At 43.9% G+C, this 11,966-nt stretch overlaps 1 protein-coding gene across 1 annotated transcript; it reads left to right on the forward strand.

The window, feature by feature from the left end:
* Positions 1-551: 551 nt before the first annotated feature.
* On the forward strand, positions 552-8,583 carry LOC112312874 (cell adhesion molecule CEACAM21-like). Its single transcript, XM_024569441.4, has 3 exons — positions 552-685; positions 1,565-1,915; positions 8,296-8,583. The coding sequence occupies exons 1-3, from the start codon at positions 622-624 to the stop codon at positions 8,574-8,576; spliced, it is 696 nt and encodes a 231-aa protein (XP_024425209.3). The 5' UTR covers positions 552-621; the 3' UTR covers positions 8,577-8,583.
* Positions 8,584-11,966: the final 3,383 nt, after the last annotated feature.

Here is an 11,966-nt window from a genome sequence, read left to right on the forward strand (position 1 = left end):
GCAGGGCAGAGCAGGAGAGGTGGTTGGTTCTTCCTTCACATCTACCTTCGTAATCGTGATGTGAAGAGTTTCACAGGTGATCCGATGCACAGCAGGGGTGACTTCCTTGTGACAGGATTTTCTGAGTTAGCTCAAGAACACCTGCTCTGAAGGGAAAAGTCACATGTGAAGAGAGAGGGATATAGGAAAGTCTACCGCACACCTGACAGGAAGCTCTGGGGAAACCCCCAAACCAGGACACCCCAAGCTTGTGCTTTGCCAAGCTCAGCATGAGAGTGGGTTTTTGTATCTGTATGTGTATATGCAAGTGTGTGTATGTAAGTGTGCCTGTGTGTTTGTGTGGTGTTGAGAGACCTCAGGTTTCTCAGGGAACAAGTGTATAGAGGAGCAGTACTGGTTAGAAGGGACAAGAGTGGCAGAATGAGGACAGGGAGTGTTAGGGTCCTGAGCCCAGACCCCGCCCCCAGCCCACATGACAAGAATAGTAATCTTGCCCCAGAATAAAGGTCAGCGCACAGGTAGGACACACAGCACATTGAGTTCTGCACAGAGGTGCCTGTCAGCCTTACAGAACCTCAGGCTTCTCTCAATCACACAGCCACAGAGCAGGCAGCAGACACCATGGGATTCTTCTCAGTCTCTACCCACAGAGGACTGGTCCACTGGCAAGGGCTCCTGCTGGTTGGTAAGTAGGAGACAATTCTTGGGGCAGATGAAGGATCTGACACAGAGACTGGCTGGGGTCTGCTGAAGAGACCAGAGCTCTGAGAAATGAGGGAAGGCTTCTGTCTGGACCTGACAGTGACGGACAAGGAGCAGAGTAGGTTCAGGAAGGGGGCTCAGCAAGAGGAAAATATTGTAATATGGAAGTGATGAGAGGCCAAAAGCCCTGAATTGCTTTTCATTCCTTATTATACATCATTGAGTATTGAATCATGAAAACTGACAATAATAATATTGATTCATATCACAAAACACCAGAAAAAAAATTTATCCAGAGGTGCTAGACATTGTCATTACCACCAACCACAGAAATGGGCAAAAAACCCCAGTGAGGTACAGAACCCTGGGGTCACCTATTCATGCAACCCCATATATTTTCAGTCTGTCACAGTCGCTGGAGGTACAAGATCAGACAAGCCCTGCGATCAGAAAGCCCGTGTTCCATAGAGGAGAGAGGGACAAAGAAAATCCAGATGCGATGTCAGATACCCACAATTGCTGTGAAAATTCAGAGCGGGGGCAGAAAGTGAAGTCAAAAAACCTTTAGAGAAAATGATCAGCATAGGTGTCTTTCAGAAAGCTCCTGAGTGTCAGGAAGGGTCTGGAAAGTGAAGGGTTGAGCAAGACAACCACTTCGAGAAGGGTATTTGAAACAGAGAAAATAACAGCTTCAGAGGTGATGAAGTAATGGGGGCCATGCTGTTGACCTTGACCATGGGAGACACACAGATGTGTAGACCAAAGCTGAGACATAGAGAGCCTTGTCCAGGATTCAGGGTCCCATCTTTCCATCTCAAAACATAGATACAAATATTGATAACTTTTTTTTCTTTTTTCCTAGTCTCCCTCTTAAACTTCTGGTGCCTGCCCACCACAGAACAACTGACTATTGTGTCAAAAAATGTTACCGAAGGGGAAGATGTTCTTCTGCGTATCCGCAGTAAGGTTCCCAATGCTGCACGCCTCAAGTGGTACAGGGGGAAAGGCGTTGACGAAGATCGGATCATTGCATTTTTTACACAAAATTCATTATACCATGTAAGAGGCCCTGCATATGGACGAGTGACCATAATCTATGATGGGTCCTTGATATTAATGAATGTCACCATGAATGACACAGGAATATACACTGTACTACTGGAACGTCCACCTTTAAAAACGCTGATAGGATATAGACAGCTTAATGTGTACGGTGAGTGATTATTTTCTGACCTCTGGGTGTCGGGTGGGGCGACTTCTGCTCCACACACAGGACTGATGATCCTGGATCTGCCTGCATTCCCCTCTGCACTTTGGTTCAGGTTGGATTTTGGCATTTAGTGCAGGATACACAGACTGTAGACAAACTTCCTCAAATGTCAGTTCCCTTCCCAACTTGCCACCCTGCAGACAGTCACTGCACAGAGCAGGATCAGTCTGATGGAAGTAACTCAGCACAGGGAGACCAGTCTCAGCCCAGTGCCCTGAGCCCCTGCCCAGGGACTCGACTCTGAGAATGACCCTGCTGTCGTAGTCCAGAGCATGGTCCGAGATACCCCCTGGGATTCTTGCACAGCGCAGCTCAGAAACCCCTCCCAAGAACCCAGTGCCAGGGATCTTGACTCCAGGGACCGTGGTGAGCCTCTGCCAGGTTGGGTTTGGCCTCCTCAGAAGGGCTGAGTGTGTCACAGTAATGGGTGCCCAAGTCCCAATTCTCATGAGCCGGTCACCCATCAGGGCTCAGGCCCAAGAGGCCGGTCTTGACAGAAATGGAGTTTGGTATCACCTGAGTCTGTGTGTGGAGGGAACAGTTAGACAACGTCCTTGGGCATAGCTGACTATCTAGGGGCTCCTTAGGAAAGTTCGGAAAATGGTCAGCATCCCCAGAAAGAAACTGAGGAAAAAAAAGATGCTTCTGGCAGCTCCTCACTCACCAGAAATCAGCCCAGGGGATCCTCTCTTGGAGTCGATCAATAACAGATGCTTCTTATTTGAGCAGCTCTTCAATCCCAAGATTTGGTCAGATAGTGTAAGTATTTTACAGTTGCTACACTGACAATGTGTCAGCCAGATGTTCATCAAGAATAAACTGAGAAACAGGTGGATTCAGTCCCTGAAGCACAGCCACACAGAATATGAGCAGCTGATCAGAGTCACTCGAGGTCTGTCTCTGCCAGAGACTTAATTTCTCTCACTCTGGGGTCATGTGAGAGAATCTTTGGATTCCTAAACCAATGAATTCACTCATACCCTTTTATCTTAGGTCTACTCAGCTTATAGAAATAAATTTTGGTCTTTGGAGTGAAAAAAATGAGAAATAATCTATTTTTCTTAGAAAATATTTACCTGCAGTAACAGTCACTGCATAGAATATCTAGGCATCTCCCTCAGGTGGCCTACCCAGACCTCCCTGCACTGGACTTGACAACACTTACTTATTTGTTTCCTATTGAGGTACAGTCACTCCCACCAGATAGAAAGGAAGGACTTTGCCTTCTCACTCCCCACCCTACCCCTGAAACCAGCTCAGGGACCAACATGTAATGAATAGTTGCTTATGATGAATTAGGAAGAAATAAATGGTAATTGAATGAATGAATGAATTTTCCAAAAGCTCTTCAGATACTGGAACCTGGATACAGATTCCTTGGAATTCTCACCGATGGCAAGTTTAGTTTATTAAAATTTAGAATATTAGTTTATTCCAAATTTCTATCTCATAGCCACCTGATACTAACGGCCCAAAAGCGCCAGAATTTCAGCAAGTCCATGTTCCCCACTTGCTGTACGTCACTCATTTTGCATTTGTACAAGGACACACCTGCCCTCAGCTGAGAGAAAACGACTTTAATGGTCAAGGGCAGAGCATATGATTCTGCTGCCATAATCAGCTACTGCCTGTCCTTTTTCCTCTTTGCTAAGTCATTTCTTGGATTGTCTTACTTGTTCATTTCAAGAAAGATCTCATGTACCTCTTGAGCCAGAGGCCTCAGTATTCAACTGACCACTGCCTTTCTTCTGGCCTCTGTGTGTTATTTCTGCTCAAACTCAGTCTCTAGGATGTCTTCCGAAATGGTGCCTCATAGAAACACACCTCAGCAGGGCAATAGATGTCTGTGCAGCTGGAAGGAAAGGCTTCTGGTCAGGCAGGCCGTCCGGTGGTCAGTGAAGATCCAGAATTACAGGGGTGTCTCTGACTCCCATCACTATGTCTTTCCATAACCGAACACTGATACTTAAATGACACTAGAGAACGTCTGTACTTTCCCCCAGACATATAGCTGGAGGCCATGCGTTCCCTGAGCACCCAGATTCCCATGCATTTTCTAACGATGCACAGACCTGCCTTGTTATTTCAAGGACTCAAATTGACTGAGAGGTGACAAGTACCGACTCTGGTTGAAGAAGTTTTGGAGAAATCAAAGGTACCACACAGGGAATTTTTTTCTCTTTCCTGCAGAGCCACACCCAACATCACAAACAACAAATTCAACTGTAGGGGTTTTGATTTTTACTTTTTGTAAATAACAGTGGTGTTGAGCATCTTTTTCTGTGACTTTTCATGACAGTGTCACACTATTTTGGTTACTTCGGCTCTGCAGTAAGCTTTGAAATTAGAAAATACAATGCCTTCATTTTTTCTTTTCAAAAAATCATTTCAACAATTTGGGGTTCATTGAAATTCCTCATGAAACGTAGAATGGATTTTTCTATTTCTGCCAGAAAGACCTTAGGATTGTGATAGTGATTGGACCAAATATGTAGATAGTTTGGGGGTCTTCCAATAAATGAACGTGTATGTTTTTCCATTGATATGTGCCTATTTTGACTTTTTTTTTCAGAATAAATTTTATTTTTTTCTATTTAAAGTATTTTTTATTGATTATGCTATTACAGTTTTCCCAATTTTACCCCCTTATCCTCCCTCCACCCTGTCCCCCCAACCCTCCAGCATCCCCCTCTTTAGTTCATGTCCATGGGTTGTACATACAAGTTCTTTGAGTCTGCTGTTTCCTATATGATTTTTTATCTCTTCTCATCTATTTTATGCCTACTAATTATGCTCCTTCTTCTCTATACCTTTCCTCCCCATTCCTCCCTTCCCCCTCCCCACTGAAAACCCTCTGTGTGATGTCCATTTCTCTGATTCTGTTCCTGTTATGGTTTGCTTAGTTTTTGTTTTCATTGTTCTTCTTTTCTTTTAGGTTCATTTGTTGATAGTTGTGAGTTTGCTGTCATTTTACTATTCATATTTTTGATCTTCTTTTTCTTAGATAAGTCCCTTTAACATTTCATATAGTAAGAACTTGGTGATGGTGAATTCCTTTAACTTGACCTTATCTGGGAAGCACTTTATCTGCCCTTCTATTCTAAATGATAGCTTTGTTGGATACAGTAATCTTGGATGTAGGTCCTTGCCTTTCATGACTTCAAATACTTCTTTCCAGCCCCATCTTATTTTTTAAAACATGTTTGGTAGTTTTCAGTGTACACATTCTCCACATTATTAATTAGGTTTATTACTACATATTCTAGTCTTTTGGTGCTATTGTAAATGGAACTATTTCTTAATTTCATTTTGAAATTTTTCATTGCCATTGCAAAAACAAAGGTGATGCTAATGTTGATTTTATGTCCTGCAACTTCCCCTTAATTATTATCTTGAAATGTGTGTGTGTGTGTGTGTCAGAAACTTTATGGTTTTCTACATATAAGATTATGTCATCTTTTCAAAAAGGATCATTTTTTTTCTTTTTTTACCAATTTGGATACAACTTATTTCATCTGCTTGCATAAATGTTGTGGTCCAAACTTCCAGTACTATGTTGAATATGTAGAAAAATAGCATTCTTTTCTTGTTCATGATATTAGTAAAGATTTTTAGTTTCTCCATGAAATACTGTGTTAGCTCTGGGAATTTATATATGGCTTTTATTATAGTGAATAGTTTTCTTCTATTCCTATAGTCAATGCCTTTGTTAAAACCATAATCACTTGTCTCTAAAGATTAATTTCCCAAGATATCGAATCAGTAGGCCAAGAAATAAAGTGTTGCTCAGACTGAGAACTCTTTTAGATGGGAATCTTCCAGGTCTACAGTCATGAAGACTGGATTGGCCGTCTTTACTGCCTAATAATTTATTTAACAAAAGGTAAATGCTTTTTCACTTACTGTGAACTACCTTTGTCCCTAGAGATGGAAAAAGGTGGCAAACCTGCCTTACCTAACATACATAAAAGTTTACTTAAGGAGTGAGACTTGATGTTTTGTGAAATCAAAAAAAGTTCTGGAAAAATATCAGTAAAAGCTCATAAGGGAAAAAGTGTACCTGAAGATGAGGTTATGGGATATATGGGATGGGAAGGGGCTTTTTGTGCTACTACTACAGAGATGTTTGAGGGAACAGTTAAGGAATCAACTTGAGACTTCCAGCCAAGATGGAGGCATAGGCAAATAGACTTTACCTCCTCACACAACCAAAAGAAGGAATATAACATTTTGAAAAACAAAACATAACCGGAACTGCCAGAAAATCAAACTGTATGGAAGTCCCAAAACCAAGGAGTTAAAGAAGAAACATTCACGCAGACTGGTAGGAAGCACAGAGACGGACAGTCAGGGTGGAGAAGATGCCCGGCAATGTGGCAGCTAGTGGACCGTGTGGGCTAGGCTGGCAGGCTGGGACAGGCAAGGCAACAGCTGGCAGCCGGGGGAAGCCCACATTTATGTGTGGATAAACTGGGGGTAACAACAAGGGAGAGAGACAGACCGTGTAACCCAGGGTTCCAGTGTGGGGAAATAAATCCTGAAAATCTTTGGCTACAAAAACCTCTGGGCTCTGAAGCCATGGGAGAAACTCCCAGCCTTGCAAGAGAGTTCACTAGAGAGACCCACAGGGTCCTAGAATGTACACAAACCCACCCACAAGGGTATCAGCACCAGAAGGGCCCTAATTGCTTATGCATAGCAGGGGAAGTGACTAAGAGTCGAGCAAGTGACATTGTTCCCTCTCAGACCACTTCCCCACGTACAGTGCCACAACACAGTAACTTGTCTTGCTCTGCCCTGGCAAATAGCTAAGGTTCTGCCCCTTACAATATAACAGGCATGCTTTGACTAAAAAAATATTGATCAAATGAAAGAACAGATCACAGCTCCAAAAACAGAACTAAGTGACAAAGAGATACCCAACCTATCAATTAAGAGTTCGAAACGCTCATAATCAGGGTGATCACAGAAATGGTTCATTATGTTCACAAAATTTAGGAAAAAGTGAAGGCTATGAAAAGTGAAATAAAGAAAAATGTGCAGGAAACCAACTGTGACAGGAAGGAAATTAAATATTTCCTAAATAGAGCAGAGGTGAGAAATAAACATTCAATCAGAACAGAATGAAGAAATGAGAATTCAAATAAATGAGAAGAGGCTTAGGAAACTCCAGAACAACTTAAACATTCCAACATTCAAATAATAGGAGTGTCAGAAGGAGAAGAGGAAAAGCAAGAAATTAAAAACTTACTTCAAGAAATAATGAAGGAGAACTTCCCCAATCTGGCAAAAGAAATAGACTTCCAGGAAGTCAAGGAAGCTCAGAGTCCCAAAGAAGTTGGACCCAAGGAAGCACACACCAAGGCACATCATAATTACATTACCCCAGATTAAAGATAAGGAGAGATTCTTAAAAGCAGCAAGAGAAAAGGAGACAGTTACCCACAAAGGAGTTCCTGTAAGACTCTCAGCTGAATTCTCAAGTAAAACATTGCAGGCAAGAAGGGGCTGGAAAGAAGTATTCAGAGTCAAGAAAGGCAAGGATCTACATCCAAGATTACTCTATCCAGCAAAGTTATTATTAGTTATTATTTAGAATAGGAGGGAGATCAAGTGCTTCCCAGATAAGGTCAAATTAAAGGAGTTCATCATCACTGAGCCCTTATTATATGAAATGTTAAAGGGCCTTATCTAGGAAAAAGAAGATGATTGAAAATATGAACAGTAAAATGACAATGAACTCACAACCAACAACTGAACCTAACAAAAAAACCAAAAACCAAGTAACCAAACAATTAGAACAGGAACAGAATCACAGAAATGGAGATTACATGGAGGGTTATCAGTGGAGGTGGAGGGAGTAGAATGGGGGAAAGGTACAGGGAATAAGACGCATAACTTGTAGGTACAAAACAGACAGGAGGATGGTAAGAATAGTACAGGAAATGGAGAAGGCAAAGAACTTGTATGTACAACCCATGGACATGAAATAAGTTGGGGAACACTGGTGGGAGGGGTGTGCAGTACAGTGAGGAATAAAAGGGTGAAAAAATGGTATGACTATAATAGCATAATCAATAAAATATATATTTTTATAAAAGGAATCACCCTAAGGTTGTATGGGGTCAGAGGGCAGTATGCAGCTCTCCCCTTACATATTGTTACCTGAACTTAGACAATTGTCCTGCAAATGTCAGGACCACACTCTGGTGACGTTTCCGTAGCTCACTGTGGGCTGTGAGAGGCTGAGAACTCTGAGAAAGCAGTGTGGCTCCATGTCTCAAGCCTACTCTCAATCAGTCATATTCTCTGTTTCCCCACAGAACCTGTGAGAAAGCCCACCGTCCAAGCCAGCAACACCATAGTCACAGAGAACAAGGATGCCGTGGTCTTGACCTGCGACACAAATGCAGTCTCCACCCAGTGGCTGTTCAATGGCATGAATCTGCAGCTCACAGAGCGAATGAAGCTGTCCCAGGACCACAGAAGCCTCACCATCGACCCCATCAAGAGGGAAGATGCTGGGAATTACCAGTGTGAAGTCTCCAACACCGTCAGTTCTGCTGAAAGTGCGCCCCTTGTGCTGACTGTGAAATCTGAGTGACCCCCCTTTCCCCTAATATGTAGTTAAACTCTAAATAAAGTTTTTTTGCATCATTATGATAGATTTTTTCTGAGGGTAAATAGTTCTTAAAAGATTTTTATTGAGTCAATATACACTCAAAAATATGAGCTGACATTGCCATTACTGTTGATTTAAGGTCACATTTTAGACCAAACCCCCACCTCCGTTGGGTCTCATGTGTACCACGTCCACAGTGTAGCTGACACTGTGTCCCTCAGAGGACGAGCAGTGGCCGTGTGATAACCAGTGGGAGCAGGGGAAGTGCTTAGAGAATCTGAGCAGCATCTCTTCTCCACGCAAACAGGCGGAGGCGCCGCGACACTGTTGCAGACGGTGGGAGTGGATATGAGATCACCTGTGTGAGTAGCAGCACTGCTCTTGGTCTTTCTCTTCGATGTCTTTCAAAAGATTTCTAAATTCTCTGGAGTATTCTTGCTTATGTGTCATTAAATTATTAGCAGGAGTAAAGGACATTTCTGTTCTTTTGGTTATTAAGATATAAATGGAAACTTTTGTAACAAAACCAAGGCTTCAGCTCCAATGTCCTAACTGATGCCCTGAGAATTAGAAACGTCCTCACACTTTACAGAGTTAAGTTTGATCTCTTTGGTTTATTGGTACCTCTTGGAGAAGATGACACCACCTAAAACTAGAGAGACTGCACGTGAAGAGTGAGGGTGAGGCTTCCTAACCTCAAGAGGCTGTGAAAACTCCCATCTTATGTTTTCTCGAGAAACCTTCATTATGGCAAACTATGTGGTGAATGTCAGCTCCTCTGCATGTCGGTAACTGATCAGGCTAAACCAGGTGACACCAGCCATGCTGTAGGATCGAGAACACACTTCTTCCTTAGTGATTATAGACAATGAAAGTAAAGGTGACCGTAAAGAAAAATATAAGGTCTGAGTGGATATCTCCAGAAGCACAGCCTTCTGGGAGATCCAATCCGGGCTCTGCTCAGGGAGTCCCAGGTATTTTGCACCTCTTTATAAATTGTAGAGACTGACATAGGTGCAAACTCAGTCTTGGCTGCAAGAGATTTAGTTACATTTCCCCCCACTGTGCAGAAGGCAGTGTTGTTACAACCCACCATCCTTTAGACAGGGGCTTCCTGATTGCAGGCCTCTGACCTCCATATTTTCAGAGCATTTTCCTCATCGTGTAATTGCAATTTGTAATTGAAGATCATTTTTTGTCCATTTGAAATACACAGGAGTCTCCTTAAAACCCTCTTGCCAGTGTGTGGTTCAGAGGGTCTGTCACAAGGGCCTGGCCCATCACTTAAAATGTAACCCTCATGTGTCTCAGGCTCTTTGGGAGAGGACAAGCCTAACTTGGGTGAGGACCTTTAAAACCATGAAGTAAAAAGACATCCTCTGTAGATTTTATGAAAACTTTTACTTTTCTGTAAAGCCAGTGAGCAAAGAGAGATGCCTTTGATTCTTTCTCCCGTTCTTAAAGTCTTCACAGCCTTCTGTTTCAGGGGCGCTGAGCTCCGGCTCAATACACTACTTCACGGCCTTTAATAGTCTTTCTCGCCTCTTTAAATTTACGTGATGCATGTTTCACTCTGACATCACCTGCTTGCTGTGACCTGATCCTGCCATCTTGCTCAGTGTCCATCCTTGCCATATTTTCAAATCTCCCCACTATTTTTAATCTGGCTGAAATCTCCCAAGTAAATGTATCTAGTTGTCCTGCCTCCTTCCTGAATTGGTTTCCACAGCAAAACATGACTGGACTGCCGTGATTTTGCAGGGAACAAGATTGCTTTGGAGTGGGCTTTGCCTTGGAATCTGAGAAAAAGGGCAGCTGGGAAACTCCACACGCACCTCTGCAGCAGCCCAACCATCCACAGTGTGCTCACTCTACATACATTTTTACTCACCCTCAAGGAACAAGTTTACAGAGATGTGAAAAGTCTTGTCATGAAACACTGGAACTGGAGTTACCATGCAGCTCCCTGTCACATCTGCCCCTGCAGGTCTGCACTGCAAGACCCTCTTTTGTGCCTCCTGTGACGTGGATCTCAGGGAGGTATCAGTGTCCTGGAGACCAGGTGCACTAGGCAAGAAGAGCTATGAAACAGGAGACATGGAGAGCAATCACGGGAGGGAAGGAGAGGAGCATCCCCTCAGGGACTAGGAGTCTGAAGGGCGATGAAGGTTTGTAAGACTGGGGACACCATGAGTACAGGGGACTCAGTCAGGAAGGGACTTGGCCTGCAGGGCAGTCAGATTAGCAAAGGGATTGGGTTGGAGCCTGGCAAAGGTGGGGGTGCAGGACAGGCTTGAAGGTGAGAACCAGGTGGAAGGCCAGAGGTGTCCAGTCTCTATTTCAACCCAGTGGAAACATGTCAGCAGGGCCTCAAAGTGTGGTCTGGGGGCCACAGGTCCCGCGTGGCCCGGGAGAGCTGGAACAGGTGAAACTCCCCCCCATGCTGTAAAGACGTGCCTCAGCTGAGCCAACAAGGTAGCCGTGTTTAAGGGATGTGTGTGTCAGTAAGGCTGACTGGGTGCCTGGGGAGAGGCGAGGACAGCGTCTGATGGTGAGTGTGCTTGGGAGGGGCACTTGAGGGCTGGGATGGGGTTGGAGTGGAGACTTGCACTTCTTTGTTGGCCAGTGACACTGTGCTTTCCGTCTCTGAGTGTGAATGCAATGGTACATTTGACGACAGAATGAAGACAGTCTTAAGTTTACCATCCACCTCTCTCGGTGGTAAGGGTGGTTGATTTTCTCTCACACACACACACACACACACACACACCTGTTTTCCTTTCAGTGGCTTTGCAGCTCTCAGCTGTTCTGAGAGGGTTCATTGCTGTACTAACCTGAAGCTTATTCCTTAGAGGAAGTTAATTATGTGAGACCTTGTTTGGTGCCATTAAATTGTTTCCTTAAAAAAGAAAAAAGCTGTTGCCATGAGTAACTCTGCTCCTTCCTCCTCTTTGCCATAGCGTGCATGCCTCCGTATTAGAGCACTAACTCAGTTTGGTATCTTCACGAAAGACAAATGTGTTTACACACAAGGAGAGCTTCAATGACCACCCAGAGCACCTGACTTGGAAAGTGCCCAGACTGAACATCTAAGGTGTCTCCCTCCTCATCGTCCTTTTTTTTATGAGTCTTTCATTTTACACCTTAGGCTCTTCAGCCATCCTGAATAATGGATCTTTTCAATCCTCCAGACACAATCTTCCTGACCAGTTTCTCCGCCCCCAACCAACCTTCTTCCTCCTCCCCGGGCCCCTCAGCCACGGACAGTTATTGAGCTCTGTGCCTCCTCCCTCATCGTGGGCTCCCGAGGGCCTCAGAGGCCTCAAGACCCAGAGCCTGAGCCTTAGAGAGCCGGCTGGAAACAGAAAATGA

Source organism: Desmodus rotundus, chromosome 12, assembly GCF_022682495.2.
Source record: "Desmodus rotundus isolate HL8 chromosome 12, HLdesRot8A.1, whole genome shotgun sequence".
NCBI classification, from domain to species: Eukaryota; Metazoa; Chordata; class Mammalia; order Chiroptera; family Phyllostomidae; genus Desmodus; species Desmodus rotundus.